Source organism: Chelonia mydas, chromosome 1 (genome assembly GCF_015237465.2).
Source record: "Chelonia mydas isolate rCheMyd1 chromosome 1, rCheMyd1.pri.v2, whole genome shotgun sequence".
In the NCBI taxonomy this organism is placed as follows: domain Eukaryota; kingdom Metazoa; phylum Chordata; order Testudines; family Cheloniidae; genus Chelonia; species Chelonia mydas.
The window spans coordinates 341,087,351-341,105,663 of NC_057849.1; the positions used below are offsets into that span (position 1 = coordinate 341,087,351).

An 18,313-nucleotide genomic window follows, 5' to 3' on the forward strand; every position below is an offset into this window, starting at 1 on the left:
AGACACCGCGGTGAATAAATCTAAGTTATTCACGTTGCTGAAGTTGTGTAACTTAGATCGATTCCCCCCCGAGCGTAGACCAGGCCTTAGTGAAGTACTCTCCTCCGAAATTGTAATGCCACTGGGGATGGCGGTGGGGAGCACAGTACGGTCTACGCTGCCTAGTAGGCTTGCAATTCCCAGCTCCTGTTGGAAGGGCAAGAGGCTCGACTCCTGTGGCTCTCTCGCCCTGGTCTGCCCTGTGCTAGCACAATGACCACCGCACCCAGTGATCCAAGTATATCGTCTTCCGATTCAGAGGGGAAGGAGCTCGTTCTAAACTGTGCAGTCATGTGACTGTTTATTCAGTGCAAACAACTAAACTATATCTAAACAAGGGCAAAAGTTGAGTCAACATCAAAGAGGGGCCCATATAAAATCCTAAATCTGAACATCCCTGAGCTCTGGGGAAGTTTGGATATTGGATTCTCTGTAGGCCCCAATCTCTGTAATTGGTCAGACTAAACACTTCAAGCTTTGTGGAAGTGCAGCTGCAGACCCAAACTTCACAGCTGGCTCATATCTCTACAGCTCATTGTATGAAGATGCTCTCTAGCCCCCGATCCAAAGACCCAGAAGGTTTGGATCCAAATATTGCAGCTCAGATTAAGGGCTAATTTTTAGAGGAGGAAAGAAAGTGAATTAATTGATCCGTGTGCCAAGGGGGTGTATCAGAACCAGAAGGAAGGTAGGCAGAGATGATGTTGCTCATTGGAGATTTGTTCCTAATTGGGACCAACAACACTTTGTGACCTGTCTTTCCTCCATCTGGTGTAGGTATCATCTCTGGATAACAGCATCACCAACAAAGGCAATAAGGTAAAGTGTCTCCCTTGCCGGAGAAGCAATGGTGCGTTGAGATGACTGTCCCCTAAGACTGGTTGTGTAGTTGTTTTGCATGGGGGTGTTTTACCCTCCAACAACAATAAAAAATTTTAAAAAGTTTTAAATAAGCTGTAAACAGTTGCAAAGGATTAAGTTAAAAATTAAGAAATTCTATGAAATAGAGATGATAGAATTGACCTCAAACTTTTCCAGATGTGAGGGGCACATAACCCTACGCTGCTGTGTAACAAAGGGCATAGCTACCCTGCAATCACACCCAGCTCGAGTAGACATACCCAAGGTAGCTGTAATGTAGCTAGCTCAGCTACTGGAGGAGGGAAGCTGCCTCAGCATGCACGTCAGTGCGAGCCGTACAAGCCCACCTGGAAGCCTGGGTACTTATTCGCAGGACTAGCCTGCACTGCTGCACCTTCACTCCTCTGGGACCTGAGCAATCACAGGTGCTGTGATTGCAGTCTTGACTTACTCTGTGACTTCCTGACTTCCAGATCAAGTCTTCTCCACTCAGGTTGACTTTTGCAAGTCAAAATCCACAAAATTCAACTTGGGATCTGAAACGCTGAACTTGGAAAAGCAAACTGAGTTCTCCTGTTCACTTTGCCAGTAACAAAGGTGCTGATCATGTTGTTGAGGACGCAAGAGGCAGAGTGGACTCCAACCCTCTTGCCAGAGCTGAGTGGGTTCTGCAGGGCAGACAGGAATAAACACTCAAGCCCCGATTCAGCAAAACATTCATTGAAGTCAATGGGATTCAGGCAGGTACTTGGTATTAAGCATGTGCTTAAGGGCCAGATTTTTAAGGGTATTTAGGTGCCTAACTCCCATTGTCCTAAGTGCTTTGCCAAATGGGGATAGGATCATTTACATGCTTAAAGTTAAGCACATGCTTGAGCACTTTGCTGAATTGGGGCTAAGGCAACTGGCTTCTCCTTAAAGGGGGAGAAAAATCACTTGTTTGTTTTATGCCAGCTCTGGCAAACAATTCACTGCTTTGCATCTTTGTCTAGGGTAAGAGAGCCATATCCAGGTGTGTTTTGAGTAGCACCTTTCAAGGATTAGTGCAGTGCAGTCAGACAATTGATCACAGTAGGACGGCTGCAAGATGCATGGAAGGCCTGTAATAAAGATCAGCAGAGAAGGATTCCACCCATATGGGGTGTTTGGGTAAAAAAAAAATGGAAATTGAATACAGTACCTAAGGGCAGGGAAGCGCAGAGTTCAGGGAAAAGCACCCTTCAGAAGATGCCAATGTAGTGGCTGAGAGACATAGAACACCATGTGTTCTTTGCTTCATGCCATTTTTCTGTACCATTCCTCCGCTCAGAGAAACAAACAGCAAAGAATCCAGACTCTTTCATGCACCACCCACATCACCACATGCAGCATCCGATCTGACCTATGCGGGAGGAGAGTTTGGTTCAGGTGTTAACCAGAGCAGCCATTTTGCCAAGGAATGTCTCCCAGCTGAGTGGAGATAAAATATGACTTGAAATCACTGGGTTTAGCAAAAGTTGTGAATCGTCCTCATTTTCTGGCATCTTCACCCTCTGTGCAGCAGGGGACAGGGAGAGGCAACTTGCCCATCAAGGGGGTGGGCCTGCCACAGCATCAGTTGCATGCTAACATTTGCTGTGCATTTGTGGTAGTGGTTGTTTCCTTGCGGGCAAGGAAAGGGTGGTTCTGGAGGGACCCCGGGAGAACAAGCGTCTTAAGCAATAGTCCTGAGAGTTTGTTCCGTTCCCACGGCTAACGACAAAGCATTAAACCAAAGCTCTCCCCAGATACCTGCATTGCTTTATCAGTCATGCTGCAGTGCCAAAGAGAGAGCGCTAACCCATTCCTGCTGGGTTACAGGGAGATCCAGGGGATACAGGCCTGAAAGGAGAGAGAGGCCCTCCAGGTCCCAGGGTAAGTGTGGGAGTCTGGGGGTGAGTGTTTTTGTTGGGCTTGCAGGTGGACGGACAATTGGGTCAGACCTCTCATGTGCTTTGCCCCAAAAGCTTAGGGTTTAAACAGAGAGAGCTTTTGAGCTAAGCCGTTAAAGTCCTGGCCAGACCCGGGCCTGGATCATGCTAAGATTTCTGCACTGGCATAACTTCATGCAGATGAGGAGTCAGACAGAGACCAAAGGAGCTATCTGCATGCGTAAAGTTACCGACTGCCTAGGCCTTTGCAGAGGCACGGGCTTGTATGGTGGATCTTCACTTTGCCACCTGACCATGGAATCTGCTGCTTTTAGCATTTAACATACACATTCCTCTGCTACCACAATACAATTCATAAAGAGTCATCATCAGCCAACCTGAGGACCCCCAAATATAAATACCGGGCCACTCCGCTGGAAATTTAATAGAACTGGATCTAACCCAGTTTTGGCTAACCCTAGAGAGCCAGTTCCTCGGTGTCCAGCTGACTCCAAGCTGCGCAAAACTCTTCATATACACACCCCATTTCTGCTGGACAGCTGTGATCAGCTGGGAAGGGGCAGCCCACTGTGCCTAGATTCTGTCAGCACCAGGCCATTTAGTGGGAACTCTTTCATAGCCTGAATTATAACCAGCTTGGGACCAGCAATGTGGGTGGGGGGGCCTACGTTTTGGTCCTCGGGAATAGGGGCAGTGGCAGCATTCAGAAATTACTCCTTACTGTCATATTTTAGTTGTGGAGATAATGTCCCTTTGGAACATGGGAACTATGAGGTCAAACCTACCTTTATTTTGTATTTTAAGGGACCGGATGGTCTCCCAGGGCCTGCAGGTGGGACTCTGGTATGTTACTTTCCTAGCCTTGTTTTCTACATATAATCAACATTACTTAAATTATCTTTTTATAAACCATGGTTTTAGAATACTAATAAATAAATAGAGTCTATCACATTGTGTACCATATTTATCCTTGTTGAAGATCGTCAACTAATCTAGTAAGTTTCAGGTTCTACTTCTTAACCATGGCTGTTAGATTTTGGTGCATCCGTTCCTGAAACATTCAGTACTGATTTCGTGCCTTTTTCTCCCCCTTGCCAAGCTGGATAACATGTCAGAAAAGGGGACAAAAGGGGAAAAGGTAACATCTTCTAATGTCATAATTCTAGATTGTGAATTCTTTGGGGGAGGAACTGTGTTTTGTGTTTGTCTGTACTGTGCTAACACAGTGGGGGGTCGAGGGGGGGCTTGCCCATGACACTTCTGTAATACAGATCATCATCATCAAGGGAACCGTGGCCCTCTCTGCGGGAGAATTGTTTGCTCAAAATGGAAAAATGAATTATTTGTACATAGAAATGTGCCACTGATTGGCACAAAAATAGATTCACGCCCACCCATGGACAGAGCAACACACTGGCACTGTGCTGTGAGGTGTGTATTGCCATGAGTTCGGGATGTTCACCTTGCTGCCACGTCGCTGGACTAGGAGTGAGTCATGCAGGTCTTCCCAAAGAGAACCTGCAGCTAAAAAAGCTTTAGAGCACACCACACTGTCAGGTACTTTATTGATGCTTCATATTGCCGCAGTTGAGACCCGAAAGGGGAAAAAACTCTAGGTGCCATGCTCCAGGCAGTGCTTGGAAATTGTAGAGTCAAGACGATTGGAGACAGAATCTAATTGCTGACGTGTGTGTGTGTGTGTGTGTGTAAGGGGATGGATCTGGAACACACATGAGTTTAGCAGCCATTTTCTGTCAAGAGAATCACACTGGAGGCTCTTTAAAGAGCAGGAGGAATGGAGTAGGTGTACGCCAGGGCAAACCCGTCATGGCCTAGTGGGTTAAGCAAAAGGCCAGGGTCCAAGTGCTCCTCAATTCTTTCCCCACCTCTGCTAATGGCTGGTCTTAATTCTCTGCACTGATATAGCTCTTTGCAAACATTCAGGAGGTAAATATGCTGAGCCCCGGGGTGGGAATACAGGGGGGCCGACTGGCGAAGGGAATTGCCCAAGTCACATGATTACCCAGGTCCCATGGCTCTCAAGCCAATACTTTCTTGGAGTGGTGTAACCATCTGGGTGGTCTCCGGAGCCTCTTGGATTATTTTCTCTCCTGTGGAAATGTGTTAAGTGGTGGAGGCCACCCCAGTCCATGGGTTGCTGGTGCCCTTCATTCCACCGGAATCTGTAGAGGCAGAAACCAGATTTCAGTGTAATGAAGCCCATCAGACATGGAATTCAACCCCTCACCTTCAAGCCCCTTTCCCCCTTGGAGAGAATGTTGACCAAAAGCCCATGTGGGCTCTCAGCCCTGTGTCCAGACACTGTGCTGCCCTGCTGCCGATTCAGTGGCTGCAAGTTCAAGGCTCCTGTTGCAATGTTGACTCATCTGCCCTGCACACGCGCCATATTTCCTAGAATTGTTTTTTCTAATTAAAACTGCAGCTTAATATATTAAAGGGGAGGCGGCATGGTCCCAGGATGAGACTTGGAGTGAAGAGATCTGGGTTCTAATCCTGGCTCCGACCCTTAGCGAGACTCAGTTTACCCCCAAGGGTGAAAAGTGAAGGACGATAGTTACCATCTCCACTTCCCATTGGTCTTGGGAGGCTTAGTCAATGGGTGTTTGGGATGATCCTGAGCTACCATAATGTTGCTGTTGGAGCTCTGACTTTCAAAATGTCTGACTCCTGCAAATCTAACTGGGCAGCACTAACATTGCATTGGCAAAGGTCATAGCATTGAATAGGTTATGTCCTGCATCCCTTGGTTCTTTCACATCTGCGCAGGGGACACGACACACTTTCATTCTCTGGGGAAGAACATTGATACTATCAGGCTATGTCTACACTATGAGTTGGGATGTGATTTCCCTGCCTGAAACTGGTGGAGGCAGCCAGGCCTCCTCTGCTATTACCCGTGCTATGGCGGCGACACTGCTGTTTACACTTGCGCTAACTCGATGAGCACTAGTGCAAATACGTGTGCACGAGCAAGGAAATCACACCCCTCGCTTGTAGTGTTGACATAGCGTGAGTGGGTTGGACGTGGGCCTCATCTACCTGTCGCTGGTAAAATCCTCTGCTCTGAATTTGTCACATGTCCTGCACTTGCTCCATGTGCCAAACTGCCACCGATGTCATTGGAACACCAATTTCACACCTGGGAGAAACTGAGGCCCAGAGCGATGGAGGTGTGGCTCTGATCTGAAAAAAGTCTTCAGTGGGGGCCTTGTGGGTGCTTGGGTTCCTGGGAAAACGTGGCCAGGTTTGAAACTGTTGGTCTATGACCTGAGTGTGGTCAGACAATGAACTAGTGACGGAATTAAAAAGAGAACCGAGTGCCTTTCTAGCTACAGCGAATCACTCAGGTGTTCTAGATTTATACACAACAGCAAGAAAAGTCTGCAGAGCATCAATACAGCAGGTATCAGCCTTTTGTTATATATCACGGTAATCATGCTCACGCTAATAAAACGGGAAATAATGATAGTTTGACTTGCTTATGTACCAGTACAAATTTCTTGTGCTGTTATGTTCATTTGGATGGAATGGCTGGACCTAAAAGTATTCATAGCTCAGTCACTGTCCAACCTTAAACAGCACTAAGGTTCGGCATTTGGTGTACAGAGACCTTAGCCTGCTTTGGACGATGGCAAACACGCCGTTAACAATCCTGTTCACCTTTGTGAAAGATTAAGAAAAGAAGGAAAAACTGGTAAAGTATTTGCAAAGTGAAGTATTGACTGAAGCTTTCATTTTAACAACCTCTTGTTCCCGTTGCCTTTAGGAGGAGAGAGTTTTTAGAAGGAAAAACTCCCTTTTCCTACAGTCTCTCAGGTGGCATCAGAGCTGGTGATAACGGTCCTTTTGGGGAAAAGGGAGGAAGTCAGTTGAGATAGGCTGGAGCTGCTGTTAAAGTCTGAGCCTGTTTCATCCCAGGTGGTGGCTGAGATCCAGCTGTAGCCAGCAAAGGTGGCGATGTCATCTGGGTCCCTCTCTCTGGCTTGGCCTGGTCAGGACATCTCTCAGGATTAGGATGAAGAAGTTCCGGGGTCCCAGGAGATGGTGGGGGTGGGGGTCATGATAGTGAAGCTAGCACCAGTGGCCAATTTCCCCGCCCCCCCCCAGAGTCTCTTCTTTTAAGGACCCAAAAAGGGAGTGATGGGTGGAATAGCCCACCCCCTCTTTATTGGTTCATTAATTTCTGGTCCCACATTTACTGGTGTACCAGACATGCTCTTACCACAGCCTTTGAGTTATATCAGACCTTTTTGTTTGGACAAATTCATTCTGTTTCCCTTTCATCCCTTTTCCCATCAACATTTGTAGTTATACATTATTGTGACATCTGATGGACATACTTACATTGGAGCTCACCGTCTGGGTTACTTAGTAGGCCCAGTTATCCCACCATCACTCACGCACTGGATCACAGATTGAATTAGGCAAAGCGCAGTGTGGAACTGGCTGATCATCCAAAGGTTTCGCTGTCTGAGGTGTATGCTCCAGTGGACCGAACACCTGCAGATCGGCCCAATGTTCTGACACGAATCCAAGCTTCCTTCGAGTTGAAGGGCATTCGTGTCTCAGGCTCTGGTTCAGGCGGGGCCTAGCGGAAGGGGACTAGCTGCCAAGTTCACTGGAGGATTTCAAAGACCTTTACAAACATTAACTGGAGCCTCTCATCCCCACTGTGAGGTAGTTAAGTCATTGCCCCACTTTTACAGATCGGGGCATTGAAACTAAAGGCATGTCGACCCTTCAAGCTGGGAGTGTGATTTCCATCTCAAGAAGACGTACCCGTGCCAGCATGCTAAAAACAGAGTGTAGCCATATGTCTCTCTGCACTAGAATCACCCCACCAGCTCGAAGTGCGGACATATTCAAAGTGACTTGCCATGGTCAGACAACAAGTCACTGGCAGAGACAGGACTAGAACCCCAGAAACCTGACTGCCAAACCTCTGCTCTGGCCGCTATTCAGTGCTCCTGTCACTGCATTTCTTTGGGCTAATGCTCTTGTTAACCAGCTGTTGTTTGTTTGTTTTTAAAGGGAGATCCAGGTCCACCAGGCAAAGGAGTGGAGATCAAGGTAAATAAAAAAGTGGAAAATTATAATCTTGATACACTGTCTCTCCATCCCTGTTTCTCTCACTGTGTCTCTCTGTCCCTGGGTCTCTGAGTCCCCCCCCGCCCCCCTTCCCCCAGGAGAGGGGATTCAGAGACAAAATCCTAAGAAAGCCCGTGTAGAACAAGACACTGCTGAGCTAGTCATAAATCTTACCCCATTGCTGCAGTAAAATGAAATTGTTTGGCTTTCCGGTAGGATCCAGGTTAGTGACGTTAACCAGGATGGGCGCTGTGTGGGTCACTGCTGCAGCTCTGTAGAGAGATCCCTTGTGAAATTTAGTATAAACTAACAGGCAGCTATGAATGTGGATCCCTGCCCTACAGCTGAGCAGAATGGGGGTCACTGGTTAGGATCGGTTGGATTCTCAGGCATAGCAAAGGCTAGAAATGTTTTATTGCCCCTGTGGCTGACAGATTCCAACCTTTACTCTGGGGTGTTGATCTCACCCTCATCAGGTGTGCGTTGGTCAACTCTCAGTTAAGCAATTGTTGCATCACTTGGGGCTACCCTTGAGAGTCAGCTGGAAGCTTACATATGTGCAGAACATCTACCTTCTAGCTAAGGCAGACAGACAAGAGCGCATCACACCTGTGCTTCCATCTCCGTTCTGAACCAGGGAACATTCAGGTGTAAATCGAAGGCTTGGCTCCGTGAAGCCCTAACTGCTCTGAAATGGTTACTGTATCTCAGAGATCACCTTCTTCCCACTGCAGAAGTTGCAAACAATGGGATGCTTAGGTTTTCAGCCTCCCGGGATTACAGCCCTGGGTCTGATGTAGGGCGTTCCCAATAGGGCTCTGGCATTTGCTCCCAACAGGGATCCATCAAGGCACAATGCAAGGCACATGTTTATACAGCACCTAGCACAATGGGGCGCCATTTTTGGTTGGCCTTTAGGCACCACCATAATAAACATGATTAATTATCATTAATCTCCATCAAGGTTTTCACCTAACGCTGAGTACTGGATTGTCTCTACCTGTCGGTTTCTTTCCAATGCTGCCTATTACCATAGTATCTAAGAGTGGTCTCCTGGCCCAGATGCCCCAAGGACACGATCTCCTCTCACACGGCATTTTCACGCAGGTGACAGGGAGGAGGAGTGTATGGTTCCCTACTTTGGGAAGTGGTGTGTCCTGTTAACCACATTATGTATCCAATCATTGTGGCCTGTTAATAAGAGCCCAATGGGACATTTGCTGCTGAAAGAGCCAATCGGCCCACGCATGTAAAAACTCTGCACCTACCCTAGTCCCGTGATGCAAGGTCTGATGTTATGCCTGTCCAAGCCAACTGCAAAGCTTCCATGAGAGCAGAATCAGGCCATCAATATCTAGGGACTTAACACTGCTCATCTGTGGAAGTTATACTTTGAGTTATTCCCTTGGTGGTAAATTGTATAGTCAATTGCTTGACCGCACTTTGGTTTGTTATGAAAAATACTCAAGAGACTAAATAACCAATATCCGTTCGGTTTATTGGACACGAATCGTGTAATAAAGGGAAAAGGTTCAACATGATACAAGCTTCTGGGAAGCTGTCTCATGCAGCGTGGTTGAATTCAGCTTACACAGAAGGCTCGCTTCCAGAGTGACACATTTCAGCTAGGAGAATTTCACAAGTTCCAAACCTCTTTGCACATCACGAGAATTCAGCAGTTCATAGCAGTTTCTTAACTTGTTGTTCTGTACCTTCCTTATCTTGGAGGCTAGTTTTCCAAGTACTGGTACGGGACAGGACCTCCCCAGCTTGTACCAGGGCAGAACATTAACGTGGTTTGCCTTTGACAAGTTTTCTATTTTCTTTGCCAATGCTGACTTCATCTTTGCAAAGTGTTGTGGGATAATTGACGGGGTGAACAGAATTCACTGAACATAACTTCCCAACACATTTTCTTTCGTTCTTTCGTTTGTTCGTTCTTTCGTTCTTTCTTTCTAAATGTATATTATATCCATGCTCATCATATCTATTAATGTGGTGTATGCTACGCCCAACATATGTTCATTGGCTAACACCCTTCATTCCTAATTCAGGATCTGGAGAGACTTTTTGAAGCATATGGGATCAAGGTATGTGAATATTTTACTTTCCTTCTGAATGTTTGGCCCACTGCTGTTAGATGTAATTGCTTCCTGAGTTGAGATTGTTACCATTAAACTTAGATGAGCCCTAACAAGCCTTCATCGCATCCCTCTGGCTTCTGTAGTGTTCTGGAGAGAGGGTCGGCTCTTCTGTTTCCAACACTGAAGTTAATGTGTAGGTGGGGTTATTTCAGTTCCTGGGGCTAGCTATCGATAACATTCAGATTCATATATGGCAGCTTTACAGTGCAAGTATTATTGGGGAAGGAGGGTCTTGTGGTTAAGGTTACAGGCCTGCAACTCATAAACTCTAGGTTCAATTGCTGGCTCTGCTAAGAGATTCCTTGGGTGAGTCATTTCATCTCCCTGGGTCTCAGTTTCCCATCTGCAAACTAGGGATAATACACCTTTTCCCTGTTTCTAGTGTAAGCTCTTCAGGGCAGAGTCCGTCTCTCACTGTGTGTACATACAGTGCCTAGCACAGTGGGACTCCAATCTTAATTGGGCCCCAGGCTGTAATACAAATAACAATGAACTAATGTTGAGTGATGTAGTGTTACTGGTCCAGAGACTCCAACTATCCCCTGCAGAGCAGGCTAACAGACTCTGGGTGGTCCACATGGGGTGCTGTGTATAACCTGGGATAGGACACAGTCTGGACCGCATGTGCAGGTCTCCAGCTCCGAGAGCCAGCAGACGTCTCCCTTTGCTCTCAGCCTCCAGCCCCCTCCAGCCTTGGCCGTCTGGCTCAGGAAGGTCAGCTGGCCAGCTTGGCAGCTTTTCCAGAGACCTGTTTCTCCTCCAGTCTCCTGCTTGTGGCAGTTCTACCTCACCAGGTCGCTCCCAGCAGGGTCCCTCTCCCTCCTCTCCCAGGGGCTCTTCCTGCTTCTGGCCTGTCTCCCGATCACCAGGGACCGCCCCATGGCTGCTCTTCCTAGGGCGACCATATTTCCCTATGCTGAATACGGGACAGCTGGTAAAATTACTCATATTCAAGCGAGTTCAATGGCAATCAATTGTACAGATGTTCAAATTAACATCAAGGTGACTGAGCCCCTGTTAAAAAGAAATACCGCGTAGTTGGGATTCTTTTTATTTACCTTCTTATCTTTAAGGCTTTAGGGTTCACACAGGAAGGGGTGACACACACACACTCCTGCACGCTTCTCTCACACGGGATGTGTGTGTGACTGACTGACCCGACCCTCCCTGCCCGGCACTCTCTGCCCTCCATGCCTGGCTGGGCCCCCAGGATGGACCCACCTCTCCTGGTACCTGGCACCGCATCTTCCTGAGGCAACACGCAGGGGGACACGCAGGGCCACATGCCCCTCTCCTGCCCCCAGATTTCTGCCAGGGTTCACACCAGAATGTGGCCAGCAGCAGCCTTTCGGCATGGGGTGGGAGGGAAGGGATGGGAGCTGCTTCCAGCTGCAGGGGAGGAGGAGACAGGGGAAGGGATGACCTGGCCTGTGTCTTTGCAGAGCTCATCTCTCCCCCTTCCCCACCTCTCCGGTGTGGCTGGAAGCAGCTTGTCCCTTCCTGCCCGCACAGTGTCAAAAGACAGCTGCTGGCCACCAACATAACCCAGCCGCCTCCTGTCTCCCCCCCCCACCCCCTCCTCCCTGCTACATCACAGGCAGGAAGGGGTTAAGCATTGTGCATTGTGGATGCATGACTGCAGGGGCTTCAGCGAACCTGGCCAGAGCAGTGGCTCAGCACAGGAGGGTGCCTAGGGGACAGAGCAGCCCCCCCACCCCCCGCTCTCTGGGGGCAGGACTCAGGGCAGGGGGGCGGGCGAACTAGGGCAGGGGGGCGGGCGAAGAGGGTGGTGTGGAGCCTGCAGGGTCCGGGTGTGAACAGGCTTTCCTCGCTCCACGACTCCAGAGCTTAGCTGAGGGGCGGAGAGGCTGCCCAGTGCCAGCGCTGTGCGGGGCTTTGGCACATGCAGGGCTTGGCTCCTCCTGGCCAGCACCGCGGGCCGGAGGGTCTTGGGCTTTCCCGGGGCGCCGGCCCAGCCAGAGGCAGTGGGGGAAGGAAGGAGCCTGCCGGCCCGGCTGCTGGTGAGCTGAGCGCTCCGACCAGGGGCTGGTTCTCCCCACAGCGCCGGGAGCTGGACGTACCCCACTGCGGGGGATATGGAGGAGCAGCGGGGCTGGTGCGGGGGGGGGGGCGGGGGCAAAGTGGCAAATCAGGGAGAGGACAGCGAGAGGGGAAGCATGTAAAGGGCCGATGGGTGGGCAGCAGAGGTGACATGCAACCAGCCTCTGCCTGGTGCCTGCCTACACTCACCAGCCACCGCAGCTCGTAGCCAGTGCCAGCCAGAAACTGGATGATCGGGGCCCTGCTGGTATGCAGTGGGGGGCTGTGCTGACGGACCAGCAGGAGGAAGGGCCGGCCCCGGGTGCTGCATCTTCGCCCCACCACCAGCCTTGCACAACCAACCCCTGGGGTTGCCAACTGTCTAATCACACAAACCCGAACACCCCTGCCCCGCCCCTGCCCCTCCCCTTCTCTGCGGCCCCGCCCCTGCTCCCTCCATCCCTCCTCCCTCCGTCCCTCGCTTTCCCCCACCCTCACTCACTTTCACTGGGCTGGGGTGCAGGCTCTGGGCTCGAGGGTGGGGCAGATGGGTTCATAGTGCGGGAGGGGGTCCAGTCTGAGGCAGAGGGTTGGGGTGCAGGAGGGGATGTGGGCTCTGGGAGGGAGTTTGGGTGCAGGAGGAGGCTCAGGGCTGAGGCAGGAGGTTGGGGTGCAGGAGGGGATGTGGGATGCAGGCTCTAAGAGGGAATTTGGATGCAGGAGGGGGCTCAGGGATGGGGCAGAGGGTTGGGGTGCAGGAGCGGGTGTGGGCTCTGGCTAGGGTTGGGAATGAGGGGTTTGGGGTGAAGGAGGGGGCTCAGGGCTAGGGTTGGGGTGCAGGAATGGGTGCGGGCTCTGGGAGGGAGTTTGGGTGTGGGAGGGAGCTCCGGGCTGGGACAGGGGGTTGGGGCACAGGAGGGGGTGCAGGCTCCTGGCGGCGCTTACCTCCAGCGGCTCCCGAAGGTAGCATGTCCCTGCGTCTCGTAGGCTCAGGCAGGGACGGCCAGGCGGCTCTGTGTGGTGCACACTGCTGCCCCTGCAGCTCCCACGGGTCGTGATTCCTAGCCAATGAGAGCTGCGGAGTTGGTGCTTGGGGTGGAGGCAGCGTGCAGAGACTCCTTGGCCGTCCTTGCCTGCACCTAGGAGCCACAGGGACATACCGCCGCTTCCAGGAGCCATGCAGAGCCAGGGCAGGTAGGGAGCCTGCCTTATCCCCACTGCGCCACCCCCGTCAACCAGACTTTCAGCCTGTTAAAATCTCCTGGATTGCTTTCAATAGAGGCACACACAGTTGTGGTGAAAATCTCCCGTGCGGGTAACGCTGGGCCCTTTCACCAGAAGGCAGTTCCACTGGGTACTGGCACTTCCTGGAGACCTGCGGGCGTCTGTCTGTCCATTTGCCAGGCAACGCTCCTGAGTGCATGTGTATCATACTCTCATGTTGTGTGGGCTCTGCTTTTCTCAGTTACCTTGGGGAGCAGCGGGGGACAGGGAAAGAGGTGGTCATTGTTTGATCATTGATTGTTGATGTGCGGCTGCAGTTGGGGCTGCTGAAGGAACTGACTGATCTTCTCCTGAGGGAAGGGTTTGAAGCGCTGATCCAGCGGCGGGCCAGCTCCGGGAAAAGCAAGCCAGCCAAGAAAAAGGAGGGATTTACGCAAGCTACGGACTATGCTGTGAGTATTCATCCCCCTGAACTTCTGCAGGATCAGAGAGAATAAGGGGAGGAGAGCTGGGAAGAAATGGAGGCACCGAGAAATGGCTTGTTCAGGGCTCCAGAGAAAGTCGTTGGCAGAGCCAGGAACAGAGCCTGTTCTCATTGACACCATGTCCAGTGGTTTCAATATCAAGATCTTCTTTCCCTTCCCCTCCTTTTTGGTGTTATCATTGCATGGAAGAGTAGGACTGCTGGTAGCCGTGGTAGCTGAGAGCTGCAGGAGGACAGTTTATTGTCATGCAGATTATGATGATTTGTAGTAGCTAATACTGTTATGCCATTATATTATGTTGGAAGGTATTAATGCCTGCCATCAAGTGGATCTTTGATCTTGTTAAAGTGTACAGGTGAGCTAACCACCCTTCAGGCTAAATGAAAGGAGCAAGTAAGCTACTTTATGGAGTGAGATAATTGGAGACAATAGAAGCTATCGCCCAAGGCAGTCAGACACATGGTGAAACCTGAGCAGGGCTAAGCCATGTGAGCTGAGGGGGTTCCCTGGGACTGGTTGCAAATCCAGGGACTAGAGGATTGCTTGGCAAGCTGTTTGTGTAGGTTAGATGTAGAAAGCCAGCAGAAAATGAGAGAAGCTGTCATGGGCAAAGCCCTCACAGGGACCAGAGACAGAGATCCTGGGGGCAAAGGACTGGCTGGAAAGGCAGGATTGGAAACTGTGAGCAAGGACACTGCCTGCTGTTGTTTGTTTCCACTGTGTTCAGGGAAGCAGGACTTTTTCTACATTCTTTATAAATAAACAGGATCACTCCAAAGAACATATCTGGCTCGCATAATCAATTTCTGCCCCTAACAGAAACAACCCAGCAAGGCCCTGAATGTTGGCTGATTGCTTGGGCCAAAGGGAGAACAACGTTTTAACCTAGTCACAGGGCTTTTCACCTTGAAGGATTCCAGAGTGCTTTGGGCAGCCACTGACTGCAAATGGCCTGGAACCAAAACACCAGATCCAAACATCCTGGAAACGTGGGGTGTTTGAAATCTGAACCCAGGTCCAGATGGCCCTTCTCTTGACAAGCGAATGCAAAGACACCCCAGGGGTATCTGAGATTGTTGTGCAGATTTTGGGTATGTCTACACAGCAAGTGACAGCAGGTCTCAGAGCCCCGGTCTACAGACTCCAGCTCGCAAGGCTTGCACTACCAGTGCTAAGAATAGCCACGTAGGTATTCAGGCTTGGGCTGGATCTTGGGCTCTGAAGCCTAGGGAGGGGGATGGGCTTCAGAGCTGGAGCTGCAATGTTTACACCACTGTTTTTAGTGCTGGAGCCCGAGTCTGGGGCTTGCTGCCGCGGACTGTGTAGACGGACCCTTTGTAACCCCATCCCTACTGCACCCATGCGGCCCCAATGAAATGCAGCCACCTCTGGGGAGGGAGAGTAGCAATCAGCTGGCGCACAGCTATGGTAAGAGGGGGAAATTTGTCCAGTGGTGCTGGAGCTAATCTCTACTATTCTCGAGAGTGGCAGGTGCTCACCACACAGAGCGGACAGGCTTCATCTGCAAGACCTTCAAACAGCTGGTCTCATAGAACTCAATTAAATCCGCCTGGAAAGGATCAAGGTCTCCTTTGACCCACTGGGAGTCCATGCTCAGATCGCTCAACTGGGTCTAACTACTTTTCTTGGCATTTACAGGCTTCGCTGAAGTATGATTTTTCTAGCAACCCTCTGACCAGTATAGAGGTGACTGACGAAGACCTGAGTATGGATGTCGGGCCTCAGCTTACAGTTCCAGCATCTGTAGGACATCCTACTAAGGTAACAGTAAGTGGAGGCGGTCTGGTAGGATTCATTCTTTACATTTGGGGTTAATGGGTAGCTCCTAGGTTACTTAGCCATTACTAGGCTGTCTTCTCTAGGCTATATTCATGTTCTTGCACCATGCCCATCACCATGGTAATCTGAACAGCTTCCAAAAGATAAAGTCAGCGGTTAGCACCTGTTTCTCCATTTGAATAATATTTTCAAAAGAGCCCGGCTTTTTTCCCTCTGAGGTCAATGGTACAAATCTACTTGACTTCACTGGAGCACTGGTAAATATCACCCTTTGGTGTTGTCATTTCCCAATTTCCTGAATCCGTAGTGGGGCTTTTCTAATTTTCTGTGGATGAAAGGCCAGCGGCAACTCGCTATCCGCGTACCTCCCCGCACCCGTGAACAGCTCAGTGGCAAGAAGTGATGCTTCTAACTGTTGCTGTTTGAAAGCCAGATACCAGTGGCTTTATCGAGGAGGATTTTCACAGGAATGCAATATCTAAGGAACACTCCTCCTGGTGCATGATGTGCTTGCTTTTAGACAATGGTGGGCCCCAAACCAAAATGGAGTCACATGTGCTAACTTTTCCTTAACAATCTTCATTTGTTGTTGGTTGTTTCATAAAATCACTGGCAGAAGGGTGGTCCATTGGTTACAGTGCTAGCTGGAGACTTAAGTTCAATTCCTGCTCTGCTACAGACTTCTGGTATGGCCTTTGCCAAGTCACTTTGGACCAGATTTTTAAAAGTATTTAGGCATTGCTGCGCTCAGTGTCTAACTGATTTAGAAACCTAAATCTCATTGAAAGTCAATGTGACTTAGGCTTCTAAGTCAGTTAGGCATCGCAATGTTGGGCAAAGCAACATCTAAATACGTTTAAAAATCTGGGCCTTACCCTCCCTTTGTTTCAGTTCCTGGTCTGTAAATCGGGGATAATAGCATTTCCCAGCACTGCTGGGGTAAGATAAATGCATGAAAGATTGTGAGGTACTCAGATACCATGTTGGTATCAGAGCTAGATAGCATTAAAGTGATCACAGCATGGGATTATTAGCACTTCTGTAGCACACCAACATCAAAGCACTTTGCAAGGTGGATGAGTAGCATTATCCCCATCTCACTGAACGGGGAAACGTCTGTTCAGAAAACTGAAGTGACTCACACAAGATCACACAACAGAACTAAGGTGGGAATAGAATCCCGGTCTCCCGAGGCCTAGTTCCAGGCCCGTGGACCCATGTGAATGCAGCTCTTTGGAAGACGTCGGTTATCAGGAAGCCTCTCGTCATGTTAGATGTGGAAGAAGAGTGGTGAGTTCCGCTCACACTCAGACATTTATTGCCGCTGTGCCTCTTCAGCCCCCTTTCCCTGTTTTGTTAGGATGTAACAGGCCAGAAGAAACCTCTGGTTGATGGGACAACAGCCATCAGTCTTGGTGACTACACCGAAGTGGAAGTAATGGTAAACCAGACGCGCTCATGTCAGAGACAGCCGGAGACTAGGAAACGGGAAGGCAGCCGTAGACCTCTGAATGCAACCCGGCTACAAACTAGCCAAGAAGAGCCCACTACAGGGCAACAACATACTGCTGAAAATACCTCTCTTGAGTGCCAGGAGGTGGATGGGTCAGTAATAAGGGAGAATGAAGAGGTAACATTTAAAATCCCCTTGCCTGCTTAGCAGTTTATATTTGGTTTATATTCCCAAGCTAGACCTGTTTGCTGTTGAGCATCTCACACACCAGGTCAGACCCAACAAAGGTGCTTCTGTGGAATTTATAAACAGAGATGTTCCCTGCCTCCGGTATCTTCCAATTAACCCCAAATGAGACCAAAATGTCCCCACAGGCTCTCAGAATATTGCTTCTGATGCTCATTGAAGTGCCCACCTCAAAAAGCCCCATTGTAAAGCAAAAGGATTGGTCAAGCAACCAAAGGAAATGGGCTGACTTGTCCATACCTTTCTGAAGACACCAACCACACAGCCTGCTTCCTTCTAAGGGCCTCATGTGTGGAGAGGGTGACATTGATATAATTTTCTTATTTCCCAGAATGCCATGCCCCAAGCCAGGACTAAAACATGGCAGCCAAGAGGGACTACATTTGCTAGCCGTCCTGCCGTCTTGGATCTCAGAGTATCCCTGACCCTGACTACTCCCTTTCTCTGTCTGCCAGGGGAGTTCCAGACCACCCTACTCATGAGACTCCCAGCCCTGGGATCAGCTGCATGAGCCTTGTCATAAACTTCAGACTGTTTCCCCACAGTTAATTCCTTCCCCTCAGCGCCTTTGCCCCCAGACCCAGGGGAATTTTTAAGTGGCAAACGCGGGACAATGTAGTGCTGGCCGAAGAGCACTCCCTTGGAAGTCTCCAAGGGCCTACTTAATCCATTGCACCCACTGAGGACTGTGTAGCCTACAGGAGAGCCGTCACCCACCACCACAGAGAGATTCCGGTCATGGTCTGTGCTGGGATTTTTAAAATTAAATTAGATTTGCAGAGAGGTGCAGCCCTAGACACGGACATTCTCCTTTTATCTTCAGCACGAGCAAACATGCCCTGCTCCAAATATTGTCCCAATCCTGGCCAAGAGGGATCGGCCCTGAGTGGTCTAGCGCCGAGAGGGCAGTTCAGTCTCTGCCCACTCCTCTCTTGGCCTCCATTGAGAGTGGGTGCTAGCTGCCATGTGGATACAGGACTGGTTTTGAGATTAACAGAAACC

The 18,313-nt window shown here is 49.8% G+C and overlaps 2 protein-coding genes across 2 annotated transcripts in view; both read left to right on the forward strand.

The window, feature by feature from the left end:
- Positions 1–13,824, forward strand: part of LOC119565290 (collagen alpha-1(XXV) chain-like) — a 40,140-nt gene extending 26,316 nt beyond the window's left edge. Inside the window, exons 22-28 of the mRNA XM_043547335.1 lie at positions 817–858; positions 2,740–2,793; positions 3,615–3,653; positions 3,910–3,948; positions 7,863–7,901; positions 9,974–10,009; positions 13,645–13,824. Of these exons, the coding sequence (XP_043403270.1) occupies positions 817–858; positions 2,740–2,793; positions 3,615–3,653; positions 3,910–3,948; positions 7,863–7,901; positions 9,974–10,009; positions 13,645–13,824 (429 nt within the window). The remainder of the gene's footprint in view (positions 1–816; positions 859–2,739; positions 2,794–3,614; positions 3,654–3,909; positions 3,949–7,862; positions 7,902–9,973; positions 10,010–13,644) is intronic.
- LOC119566600 (collagen alpha-1(VII) chain-like) overlaps positions 7,633–18,313 on the forward strand; it is a 110,226-nt gene continuing 99,545 nt past the window's right edge. The window contains exons 1-5 of the mRNA XM_043520930.1: positions 7,633–7,901; positions 9,974–10,009; positions 13,645–13,779; positions 15,472–15,594; positions 16,973–17,242. Of these exons, the coding sequence (XP_043376865.1) occupies positions 15,541–15,594; positions 16,973–17,242 (324 nt within the window). The 5' untranslated portion in view covers positions 7,633–7,901; positions 9,974–10,009; positions 13,645–13,779; positions 15,472–15,540. The remainder of the gene's footprint in view (positions 7,902–9,973; positions 10,010–13,644; positions 13,780–15,471; positions 15,595–16,972; positions 17,243–18,313) is intronic.